The sequence below is a fragment of the Sebastes umbrosus genome, chromosome 14 (assembly GCF_015220745.1).
Source record: "Sebastes umbrosus isolate fSebUmb1 chromosome 14, fSebUmb1.pri, whole genome shotgun sequence".
In the NCBI taxonomy this organism is placed as follows: Eukaryota; Metazoa; Chordata; class Actinopteri; order Perciformes; family Sebastidae; genus Sebastes; species Sebastes umbrosus.
The window spans coordinates 3,667,028-3,680,162 of record NC_051282.1 but is presented as its reverse complement, the minus strand read 5'-3'; the positions used below and the strand labels follow the sequence as shown (position 1 = coordinate 3,680,162).

The 13,135-nt window shown below is 45.4% G+C and overlaps 1 protein-coding gene across 2 annotated transcripts in view; it reads right to left on the bottom strand.

The window, feature by feature from the left end:
* Window positions 1-13,135, bottom strand: part of smg1 (SMG1 nonsense mediated mRNA decay associated PI3K related kinase) — a 70,653-nt gene that overhangs the window by 23,754 nt on the left and 33,764 nt on the right. For both annotated transcript variants that reach the window (XM_037793052.1, XM_037793053.1), the window contains exons 29-40: window positions 11,668-11,913; window positions 11,096-11,247; window positions 10,398-10,533; window positions 10,055-10,199; window positions 9,716-9,854; window positions 7,874-8,092; window positions 7,583-7,763; window positions 6,184-6,345; window positions 4,512-4,747; window positions 2,253-2,407; window positions 581-803; window positions 158-404 (exon numbers count right to left, since the gene is read on the bottom strand). In XM_037793052.1, the coding sequence (XP_037648980.1) occupies window positions 158-404; window positions 581-803; window positions 2,253-2,407; window positions 4,512-4,747; window positions 6,184-6,345; window positions 7,583-7,763; window positions 7,874-8,092; window positions 9,716-9,854; window positions 10,055-10,199; window positions 10,398-10,533; window positions 11,096-11,247; window positions 11,668-11,913 (2,241 nt within the window). The remainder of the gene's footprint in view (window positions 1-157; window positions 405-580; window positions 804-2,252; window positions 2,408-4,511; window positions 4,748-6,183; window positions 6,346-7,582; window positions 7,764-7,873; window positions 8,093-9,715; window positions 9,855-10,054; window positions 10,200-10,397; window positions 10,534-11,095; window positions 11,248-11,667; window positions 11,914-13,135) is intronic.

Below are 13,135 nucleotides of genomic sequence, written 5' to 3'. Positions count from 1 at the left end.
CAACATCATTTAGCGATTTAACACTCTGACAGTGAATATTTACAATCTTAAGTGCCTCAAATGTCAGTGCGAAAGCCTCGGTTAACCCCGTTTCTGACAGTGAGACGGAACTGATGTATTTACACCTTTAGTCACTGCTTGTGAGCTGGTGTCCTACCTTTAAAAAGGTACGGGTAGTTGCGTCCGTCTGAGCCCAGGAAGAAGAGCTTCTTGGGCTTGGTCTTGGTGGGCAGGATAGTGATGGTGTTGCCTACGCTCTGTATGGTGACGGCGTCCGATGCCGACACCTCGCCTGGCAGGGCCATCTCTGTCGTGGTCATGGACAACAGGCGAGGACTGATCTCGTCCAGATGAAGCAGGTAGCTGGTTCGCTTCTGAGCACGCTGCTGCAGGCTCATCATGATCTGACCAACACACAAAAAGACCAGCCGGGTCAAGCTTGCGAAAGGCTTTGCGCCCAATGATGTTCAATGATTGTATTAATGAGGTATAGAAAGAATAGATACGTAGAACTCCTTAGTAAGAAATCCTTAGTATACATATACAATACAGGTGTAAACACACACACACACACACACACCTGTTTGAAGGGAAGCCAGCTGCTGGCGGGGTTGGCGGGGTTGGTGGGGTTTCTCAAGCGCTCCAGGGCAGAGGTGATGGGATCACCGTAGGTCTGCTGGAACCATGTCTCATGTGGGGTCTCTGCTGGAGCTGCTGTGATGCTGCACACGTGATCCAGGGCGAAAACCACGGGCCGCATCAGAGCCGAGTGCTTCTCACGCATAATGGCGATCTTCTCATCCCTGCAGCACAACAAAGACTGTAAGTAGACTCGCAAGCAAGTCTAAAGCTCCTCGATGCAATTTGGACCCGCCGCAGGCTCACTGTGAGAAGCCAAGAGCATCACCGGATACAGCTGTTAACAGGTGGTCTACCAGGCTTGTATGCCGTGCACTTTACTTTAGTGCACGTGTCCACTCTTATTCATCAGCATCTGAAGTAAACGATTTTCCCCAAGCTGGAATGGAACCACCAGACATCTCTACCAACTGAGCTACAGGTCACTGATAAAGACACACAGGGAAGTGACTAAAGCTGCATTTCCACCAAGAAGTTCCTGGTTATTTTAGTCCCTGGAACTACTTTTCAAGGAACTAAATGGTTCCCTCAACCCACTGTTGTCTGCGTTTCCACCCCGGTCTAAAGACCTGCGAAGATGAGGCACACTGTGCAGCCTGCAGTCCAGTGTGTCCACCTGCTTCATCTAAAAAAACAGCCGGCTCTCATAGACGGCAGTTGGACAGCAGACCTCAGATCAGCTCTTACTGCTTGTTTTCCTCCGGTCTGTGAAATCTTGCAGGTGCCGTTACGATGTTGCTCATGCAAGGCTTCCCATTGGATATTGGCCCAACAAAGCATCTGAACAGTGTCGGCAGAAGCTTCTGCTAATTTGGAAAGTTTGGTAAAGTTGGAAAAGATATTCACAGATTCAAGCTTCCCGGATAAATAACTCATAAGCGAAACGTTGTTAAAACACAAACGAGGGCTCTTTCTAACTGTAGTAAGGTAGACAATGAGCTACAACCTCATTTTAATCAAAACGAGCCTTTAGTCCTCCGAGCTGGACACATAACATCGGTCTCTATGTGCAGCCGGCTGTGAGACGAGCGGTTGGGGATCGCTGTGGATCAGATAGTTAGAAAACGTCATGAAATAGAAAAGAGTTCGTCGTCAAGGAATCTGAATGAAGGAATCCAGAGAGTTGTGGTAGAAATTTACAGCGTGTTGTAGATTTATTGTCTCCAGACACACTTTATAAACCCATACGGCTGCAGTGCAGCGCCATAGTATGTTTGAATAGCTTCCGCCTCCAACTTACCGTAGCTGCTGACGTAATTACAGATATCTGCAACGTCATTTTGCCTGGTCAAAACTCGAATTCAAGATATCCGTAATTACATTTTAACTATCCGTAACTCCAGTTAGAGATATCTACAACGTCATTTTGACTATGACAAACCCCATACACATGAATGGCAACAGTAGTCTGAATCGTACTAGTCAAAATGTATTACAGATATCTAAAATTTGAGTTTTGCCTAGTCAAAATAGAACTATGGATATCTTGAATTAAGAGTTTTGACTAGGCAAAATGACGTTGCAGATATCTCTAATGAATATCCTGTCTAGGTATTAAATGTTAAAACGGCTTGCCATACAGTCCTGGAAGGAGCTCAGTGGATGGGCCTCACCTGCGCAGCGTGTTGTTGTTCTGCACTCTCTTGACCTCGTCCTCCAGCTGTTGGATCCTCCGTAGGACGTGCATGTGCTGCTGTTGTAACACACCCAGCCACAGCTCATCCCATAGTAGGGTCACTCTGCGCAGCTCACCCACCAGCTGCTGGACCTGATCAACACACACAGGAATAGTTAGCGACTTCCTAAGACTACAGCATCATTATTATTATTGTGAGGTCATTTCTTTAAATTCTTCACATCTCTAAAATCTGCGCAGCCTAAACTAAAAGGTTATGTCAGTCAGTTAATTATAATAACTGATAAAAGTATTGAAATTGTGTCATAAATTTTAAAAAAATAAATCTTTGTTTCTTCATCAAATTTGACTCAACAAACACACAAAAGAGCCAAAAGATTTCTGATGTACAAACATGAACAAAACACTTCTCAACGCAACTACTAGCAGAGCAGAGTGCAAAGGCGTCGATAGTTTCATTACGTTCTGCACATAACTTAACGTGATGACGCCATCGTGAGAGCGTAACGGTATGACGCCTCAGCTTTCCGCTGAGACTGATTTGAACAGGATCATGCAAACAACGATCGGTTTTTAAAGGGTTAAAAAGGCCCTACATGGTCCCACATGGTTTTCTTATTTATCCTGATTAGACCTCTTCTCAGGACGGTGTGGGCGTGTGCACACTGTGCTCGATAAGACAGCTCCAGGACAACTTGTGCCTCTATGTCTAGTAGGGGTGTAACGATTCATCCACTACATCGACGTATCGATTTATATTCCTACGATCCAACTACATGGATAGGTACTCTGCAAGTTGTCCTTCACGGGAGACGTATATCGATATGAAATCGATTTGAAACACAAAAATCGATTGTATCAATACTAAGGATTTGCACCTTGTATTTAAGGACGACAAACGTTATATGAAAGTGTTTTTTAGCACTTTTATTAGTTAAAGAAATGTTAAACGTTACTCCGGTTCACTCTCCAGACATGCGCCAGCTCTGCCCTCTGCAGCGCGAGCATGCATCCATGGCGTGCATGCAGACGAACGGCGCACTGGACTCCTGGCTCTCTCACTCGGTAACGGCGTGGAGGGAGACGGGTGGCGGTCTGCGTGAGCTGCTGGCGCTGCGGTGCACAGGAGCCGGTCGCCGGAGATTCATTTTGGGGGCATTACGTGAGCAGGCGCTCACTAGAGAGGTAGCGGCGTGGAGGGAGATGGACACCGGTCTGCGTGAGCTGCTGGCGCTGCAGTGCACTCGGCAGAGTTTCAGGCGCTATCAATCCACTTGACGAGGGCGGCTTCACCCACAGGAGCTTTCCCCGTGCGCTGTTGTTTTTTTCATTCAGAGAGAATGACTTTCCTTTCCCCGTCATATCTATGTGCATCACGCAGCATCAGCCTCACGTATCCAGCCGGAGAGCAGACGGTCCGTGAGGCGAATTATCAGGGGAGTAAAGTAAAAAAAACAAAACAGAAATAGTTAAAAACATAGTTTTAAAATGTTTTTCCGTATGTTGTCTTGTATGAAAAGAGCCCAAATGAACACTGTAGGTGGACTACTTGATTACTATCAGCAGATTATTTGAACAGCGTTTGTGTGGGAATGATTCTGTCCCAAGTTGTTTGATCACTATCAGCGGTTGATCTCTGTATTATTGCTCTATTGTTTATATTGAAAATGAGGACAGAAGCAGCAGGTTAAACCACTGTTCATTTAACTTGAATAGAAGTTGGTTTATTATATTTTTTGTTAGTATTGCACTGCCTTGTATCTTGAGAACTGAATCAGCGGGTCCTGCAGTTGCACTTTTTATTATTTTCAAATAAAAGCTGTATGTATTTGCCATTAATCGTTGTTAACTTGTTTATATCCATAATTAATGTATCCCTGATGACAACTTTGAGGAATCCTGACTTGCTCTGTCCAGTATCAGATATTTATTTCACAGTCACACTTACGGAATGTTTGGAAAAAAAGTTACGTATAGATTTCAAATCATTGAATCGCATCGCTCTAGATGAGCCAAATATCGTCCTTGAGTCGTATCAAAACCATGGAAATCGTATCGTTGTAAAAACGTATTGTTACACCCCTAATGTCTAAGTAACATGAACACATAATGTAATGCTGTTACTCTGCTTCGTCTGATATTGCATGCCATATCTGACGGGTAAGACAAAGTATAGAAGAGCAAGAATGTTTCCAGCATGAGACGCTGGGTAGAAATGGTGTGTGCAGCCTCCTACCTGAAGAACCATGGTAGGGTTGGCTAAGGACAGCTTCTCCACGATCTTGCTGTAACAGTCCTGCATCATGGCTTTGTCCTGACTGGAGCAGAAGGTTGCCAGCTCTTCTGGGGCTCCTCCTGGCCCGCTGCTCTCCGGCTGCTCCTCCTCCTCCTCGTCCTCCTCCTCTTCTTCTCCCATGTCCTCTGCCTGCATGCTGCCCAGGAAGGTGGGCAGAGCTGACGGCAATTTACTCCCTGTCAACACATGTCACATTTTTACTGGCATCACTGGTAATTCTTATCGCCATCAAGGCTACTTAAGTGGTGGTTATCTGCTCCGCTGTTAACCCCCTGAGACCCGCGGGATTGCGAGAATGACTTGACTGTCTTACTGTCTAGTAGGTTCACTGTTAGGGATAGAGTGAAGACACAGATATCATGTGAAACTAGAAAAATCTAAGGAATCCATTTTTACGGAAAGGAAGCTAAATAACGCTCCAAAGTTGGGCTAAATCTTAGCGAGGAAAATCTGGCATCACCATTTTCAAAAGGGGTCCCTTGAACTCCGACCTCAAGATATGTGGATGGAAATGGGTTCTATGGGTACCCACGAGTCTCCCCTTTACAGACACGCCCACTTTATGATAATCACATGCAGTTTTTTTCATGTAGTACAAAGGTGTTATTTTCACCTATACTAAAATGGTGTATTTGAATATTTCTGCATACTGGGGTCCCTAAACAGTCTTAGAATTATATAAATTGTGTATCACTGTAAAGCTGAGACTCTTGTGGATCCAATGAGCCCAGCTGTATTCATGTGTGATGATGTTAGTCCCCATTGGAGCCATTTCATTGTAGTGAGACCATTTTTCTTTTTTTTAAACTTGACCTCGCTGCATAAAATGACCTGTGGTGACCTCTAGGATAATCACAGCCTCATGAAAGACACAAACTAGAGACCTTCAGAGGAGCATTCAGAGGATGGATGGCTTTCCTAGCTACATTGAAAATAAGGGGGTTTCTGAGCAGAAGTGCTCACCATCTAATCGCCGAAAAAGGCAATTCTTGCAGAAATCTCCAAATGTCAAAAGTTTATGACCCCAAATCACAGCATGTCTTTTTCTATGGTGTTCCTCAAAGTCTTGGTGTCTTAATGTGGTAATTTGGAGAGATTATTGATCATTTTTATCAATTTGTGAGTGGTAAAAAATGGTTAAACTTGGCACCAAATTTGTGTAACAAATGGTATCAACCCCAAAATTGCTGCAACAACTTATGAGACAGAGCATGGTAATGGCCATCATATACTGCTATCATAATGTTCTTAACCCTTATACACTGTTACAATTCATTTTAAATAATTAATTAATTCATGTTTATTTCTGATTTATGACTAGAAGAACTTGACACAAAGTGCTGAGCTGCATCTCAAATTAATCTTCATGTTCCAGCTTTCAGATGGTGTCCACCACTTCTATGTGACATCTACTGTTGACCTGCTATCTCCCCCTAAAGACCCCCTGTGCCCGCCTCTAAAAAAAGACAAAAACGGGTCTACTGTGGGTCTCAGAGGACTAACAGAAACCAAACTTGACATCGTGTTTTTTGAGTGTCTAGTTGCAGATGATGAGAATAAATCACTTGTAATTAAATGAGTGAGAACTGTTAAAGACTTTTAAGAGTCATACCTGCGTTCTGAGCCTCCCCTCCCAAGGAGAGTGAACCCACTATGGCAGGGTAGAGGACCAGGTGTGGAGAGTCTTGGGCCACTCGACAGAGCAGGCTGCATATGCTCTGTCGGATGTAGGCTTCTGGATGGTTGAGACGGGAGAAGAGCTGGGGGATGATACCTGAGGAGGACACACAGTGTACACTTTTAGAAAAGCTGTATATCATCCCCACTATGACCAACATGTTACGTTCCCCCACGAGAAAACATGTGCAACATATCTATAACCACACACACCTAATGTCATTTACATCAAAACGTCCACACTATGTGATGCACTGAGCAGGGCTTTTTAATAGCCGGCTGATCCGTTATGAGAGCCGATTTGCAACGCCCGACCCCGCAAAAATATGTGTTAATCAACCACCTTAACTCGACCGCTGTCAGGAAGACTGAGGCAGAGGGACAGAGCGCCGTGACATATGTGAGAGAGGGGAAGAGAAGGTGGACTGTTGCACGCAATGTTTCTGTAAGTAATTAATAACCTACTCGGAACGCTGCTTTGTCAGTTTTTGACCTGCGCTATCATAATCCTGTCCTACGGACGGCAACGGTAGGCAACAACCAACTACTGGATTATGGTAGGCTTTAGGGAAACTCTGGATTCAGCTATTAGTGCATTTTACAACCTAACGATTTAAATAAGGACTATTCAAATGTTCAAAATTATCCAGCTCCCAGCTGGGCATTTTCAGCTTGGAAAAACACACTTTCGTGGACATAGACGCTCAAAGTAGTTACATAGAATGTAATGTTTCAAATACGTCGATTTAATTGTAACAGCCCGCCACAAAATCGTCATCCACCGCCACGTACTGATTTTCTAGTTTTTCTACTATTTGAAATGGGTAAAATCTTGTTTCATTGTAGAGCTGCATGCAGCGCATTGCTCTGCTCAGCTTCTCCTCGCCCTGCTCTCTCTCTCACAAACACAGTGACAACGGAACCGTCTGTGAAATGCCCCTCCTCTGCGTGACCGCACTTTGTATCAAATCATGATCAAGCGCGGGAGGAAGGATTGTTGTTGGCGTTTTCCCACGAAGAGAAAATGGCTGGTCAGAATCACGAATGTTTAGTCTCATGAACACGTGTCCTAAACTGATGCGTTCAAGTTAACTCTGATAAATTAGTCTATCTATGTTCTTAACACAACGCTGTCAATCTCAGAGACCCAACTCTTCAAAGAAGTTATAAGCAGCATGTAAGGAGCCTAGCTAGTAAGGCCAGCTATAAGCTAACGTTATAATACAGCTTGGTTGTAGAGGTTAGGACGCTGTACGGAGCTGCTTTAGAAAGCGTGGGTGTGCCTCCTTTCGCGCGCTCGCATCCACCCCCCTTTATTTTGCAGTATGACATACCCCTCCAGGGTGCAGTAGGGGTGGAGGCTAAACCCAGCTCAAGTCCCTCCCTCAGTTCACCAGCGTGCTTCACCAGCAGACGGAGGAGACGCAGGGTTGCCATGACGATCACATCGTCATTGCTCTGTTTGCTGTTGTGACAGGACAGCAGGAGTTTGGGGTCCTCCTCATCTACAGGGACCTAAAAACACAAACAACAGACACAGGATGAAGGCTGCGCTCACTCCCCGGTCCTGCTGTTCTTCAACAGCAACACAGTGAGAAGGCCTTTCACAGTGGAACCCCTCTCACCTGTCCAGCATTGAGCTTGAGGAAGGTAAAATAAGCCTGGCAGGAGACCCGGTAGAGGCCGAAGATGCGGTCCACCACCCGCCTCCACACCTGGATCAGACCATCTGTGACCGGCTGACCCGCCTCCCCCAGCCAGGGGCACGAGCCGGTGAGCTGCCGCCAGATTACGTCTACCATGTCGTCCTCGTCGTCTTCCTGCTGTAGAGCCATGTCCTCATCCTGGCAGAACGGGGCAGAACAGTAGGATCAGAACAATGTGCACTGGCCGATACCCAAAGCATCGGATCGGTACATCCCTAAAGAATATACTGACACTAAGAGATCAGTTAGAGAAACTGAAATTCACTCTGAGATCTATTGAGAAGTTTCATAAGGCCTGGCAGCCAATCATCACTCGTGTCAGAAATTGCAAGTTGAATAACACATTTTGACGATGAAATTGTCTGGATGTGAATTTTGCTGACACAAGCAGCGAAACAATATATCTGTCACAAGCAGTAATCCATGTTAAAGATGTGATGTGAGTCATCACTAGGTTTTTTCCCCTCGACCTTTTTCAAAAAAGTATAATATGCAGGAATTTTCTAAACAACAATGTATAGATAGATACTAAAATAATCTTCTCAATCATCACTGTGACCCTTTAGCAGTGGGGTGGTGTCTGTATCTACAGAGACCCTGCAGCCCTCAGCCGGGATTTTCTCTTTTCTTCTTATGTTGCTGTTCGGGACTCTGCACGCGTCTGCAAACAGCCTTTGGGCCCCACGTGGGGGTGTAACCCACAGCCAATAACAGCACGCAGGGTGTACAGCCCATTCAGGTGGTCAAATACTGCCAATTTGTCATGCCCCTCGGCTTCTGATACGGAGTCCCCCTTTAGCTCTGTCAGATACAAAGCGACCGAATTTGACGGATGAGAACGGGTTGTGTGTGTGCTTATGATCATGTGCTCCAGACAGTGACAGTAGCTAATTAATAAGGTTATGAATAATGTGAACGCTAGCGCTAGCTGAGTCAATGTGAGCTGAGCCAAGTTATAACTATTGAAGTGGGATTGTATGTATACCCCCGTGTTCTGAGCGGTAAAATTACTGTTTTGTGAATGGAGTCTGGTCTGGTCTTGAAGACCGCGATATAACAGTTTCAGTTACTGTCTGACGGCGAGGTAAAGCGGCTGTGGACGGGAGCAGCAAAAAACGTATTTAAGCCACCTAAAACAAATCCATATCAGTTTAAGTGTACGCTATATTTAGAATATTTTCACTGCTTCACCTCGCCATCAGACAGCACTTTCTGACTGAGAACTGAAGCCGTTATATCGTGGTCTTCAAGACCAGACCAGACTCCATTCACAAAAACAGTCATTTTACCTCTCAAAGCAGGGAGTTGCTGGTCTACCGCTGCATCAGTTAGTTTGTTTGTGTTATTGTGTGACTTTCTGATCTGAACTAACGTGGCTTCCACAGCAGTATGTTGCTTAGCTTCTTGCCGCTACTCCTGTCTGCTTCTCCAAACTGGGAGCATGCCGACCGCCATCTAAGTTACTGTGTGTAGCGTTAATACACTGACTATAAGGATGTATATATAAAGCACATGTCGCAGCGTCATATTGCAGAAACCTACGTCAGGTCATGTGGAAAAAAGGTTTTAGAAGGACTTGAAGGAAAAATTGCATTTTTATGCTAAAACATACATACTTTGACCAAAATTTTAATGTTTGGGTTTGAATACATAAGAACACGGGGAAGCTACAGAATGATATCAACACCTCAAAAAACATAATAATGGACCCACCCTTTAAGATAAAAATCTGAAGTAAAGTGTCCAAAAGGCAGACTCTACCTGTATGCCAGTGGGTCGACACATGGCCTGTCCCAGAATGCTGAAGATGGTGTCCTTGTCTTCTTGGCTGGTGGTGGCTGGCAGCAGCTCCTCTATGTCTTTCTTTTCTCCAGGAAGAAGAGGCAACCCCTCCCCTTGGCTGAGGAAAAAAAAAACATTAAATCAGGAGAAGTATTCCTTCAGCATGCTCTCAGTTTTGACTGAGTTAAAATCAACGCCTCTCTGACAACAACCAAGACAACATTATCAACTCTACAATGGTAGAATTGATTGCATTAGAATCATACAGGTGAAGCTCCTAGCTGGTAACTATACATGTATTCCAGTCGGTCCACTAACCTGGCATTATCCACAACCTTCCTGCCCCAGCGGTAAGCCCAGCTGGCCAGGGCTGCCCAGGACTTGGCCATCTCTGGAGCCAGGCTGGTGGAGAGCTGGTAGAGTTGGCCCAACACGAAGTCGGGCTCCCCAACGCCCACACTCACTGCACAGGAGAACCAAAAAAACACTGCTACACTTTTTGATTGAAAAAAGTCTTAAATGTCTTAGCAATGGTACAAGACTGGAAGTTTAGTTAATGAATGCTTATGGATGTATCCGGTATGAGGACTTTTACAGTACATCTAGATCATTGAGACACATTTATGGTGAGGTTTCCACACTGAGCACGCGTTAATGTTACCGGAGGTCTCGGCGATGATGTGGGGAATACCCTGGTCCTCGAGGGGAAGCTCCAGCAGAGCGGCAATATTCCGGCTCAGTGGCGACAAGCTGCCCACAGCATTGGATGAGTTTACTGCTCCGGACCTCTTCACCACCTAAAAGCAAAACATCAGCAAATTATTTTGTTAATTCTTTCCGAAATAATACCACCACCCAGTGCACACTTGGTGTAAAAGGTAGTCTAACTGTTTAGGTTAGTTTGCATGTACAGTATCTTGCTTGTAAACGTATCTGCTGGCAGAGACAAAACAGCCCGCCCCCCTCCTTCACATCAGCAGAGGACAGGAGGAAGGACTGATACTGACTGATGTCTGTGTTCTTCAGAGCTTCACTCAGTATTTTCATGTCATGTATATGATTTATTTTATTAACATTTTAGATTTGTTTCAAGGGAGATTTCTAAATGGTGACTTTGCTGTTGTAAACATTACTGCTGCTGCTCTAGAAACAACATTTAGCCTAGTTATATTCAAAATATATGTACAGCCAATATGCACAATATGCGTATTTATCGCAAGTCCTATCGTCATCTATTGAACAATATTATCGCACATCGCAGATTTTTCTCATACCGTGAGGGCCTAGCTTACATTTTAAATCACTGAAATCCAGAGCAAAGTCAGGTTAAAGTAGAGCTGTACTGAAAGGTGAGCGTGCCTGTTTAAGCTGAGGAGTCATGTCCTTCCAGTCGGCCAACAGCCATTTGCAGAGTGTCAGCAGTGAGCGGCAGGCGGCGCCTTCATTCTTCCCCACATGGCAGTAGGACAGGGCAGCCTTGCTCAGCATCTCCATGGCTGCCATGGACTGGCCTGTTGAGATACACACGGCGGCTTAGAGGAGCAACATCATCATCATCAACAACAACAACACCAACACCACCACCACCACCACACTCAGAAATACAAGAGATGTGTCCGCTGGGATCGCCTTTACGTCTTTGTCAGCTGACATACTGTGAGCTGTGTTTTCTTCTCACTGTTCTGCATCAGTGCGTTGTGTGTGTGTGTGTGTGTGTGTGTGTGCGTGCGTGCGTGAGTGTGTGCTGAATCATGCAGGCTACGTCCACCACCATAACAATGAGTTGTGCTGTTGTTCTTGTGGCTGTATGTTAAAGCTGCTCTGGACAGACGTAACGGAAATTGACCGTGTCAAAATCACCATTCTCAAATTCAGATTCTATTTCTGTAATAGTAGTGTAATGCAGCTTTTCAGTGTCTCCCGTTTGTCACCTGCAGTTCTCAGGACTTTGGCTTTTTCGATCTGTAGCTCCGGTCCCCATTTCTCTCCCAGGGTGCCCTCCAGGGTGAGACGCCTGAAGGCCTGGCTCAGCTCGTCCTGCTGCTCCTCTTCTTGGGTCCCGTCGCTGCATTGGCTGAGCAGGCGGGACGCCAGGGCAATGTTGCCTTTTTTCCGGGCAAATTTGACAGCGGTCAGACAAAGCTCCAGTAGGTGGCCATCGACGGAGGAAGAGTAACCTGGACAACAATGGAGAGGGGACAAATCTCAGAGCCTCATGGAGACAAATACAGGTTGTTTTTTTTCCATAGGCCCGGGTCAGTCCACTTTAGATATCAGCCTTATTTTACCGTTTACTGACGTCTTTCAGCCGTATCAGAGCTGTGTTGAGTTACTGTTGAGGCAAACCCAACATTTCCTGTTGCCTCTGCGTCACACTTTTATCGTGAAGAGGTTATAAGACATGTAATGTGTTTATCACACGGCATGCAATTCTTCAATGAAGTCAAGTGTACATGCAAAACATATTTGGTTAGCTGACCTGTTCTAAATATTGCAGGGAGGAATAGTAGGAGCAGAAAGAGCCACAGGCCCTGTTCAGACCTGGTATTAACATGCATCCTCAGGGATCCCATCACAAGTGGACAGCTCTAAGTACAGGTGTGAACACACTCAGGACGCATTGAGATCGGATCTTTCAGACCACATTCAGAGGTGGTCTGGGCCACATATGACCACATTCTTTTAGCAGTGTGTAGTGAATGTATCCTGGGCCACATTAAGGACCGCCTACTCATCTGATGTCCAGCTGGGATCCGCGGGATCACCGCGCCCCTCAGGTGAATAAACAAACAGGCAGACACGGGCGCTTGTCAGCATGGAAACGGCCTCTGTGCTCTACTGTATCCTGTCAGTACAACTGTATTTTATTAAAATATATCTTGTTTATAGGCTACATATCTACAGACTATCAGACTAGGCACGCAAAGTGCATTATTATCATACTGATGTGTCGGTGTTTTTGTTCCACTGCCTTGCGCGGAGCTGACACCCGCCTCCCTGTTCTCTATCTTCCCCGGCTCTCTGGAGCGCTACACCGCTGGTACAATAACCTTTTATTTTTATGTTAATACAATGTACCAGAATTCACGAATATGTGGGATATCACTACTGACATTCCTGTAATATTACGTCACAACGGCTGCTGTATCAGCCGTGTGTTTACTACGTGTTTATTTGCATATAGAGCGGGGAAGTGAGATCGGATCACAAGTGGCCACTAAAGACGCATGTGGAGACGCATTCTAATGCCAGGTGTGAACAGACGTACTTAAAGCTGTCCACTTGTGAGCCGATCACTGAGGACGCATGTTAATACCAGGTCTGAGCAAGGCCACAGTGAGCTGCAGACTACAGATTCTACTGCTTGTCTTGCACCTCCAACATGTCATCAACCTGTAC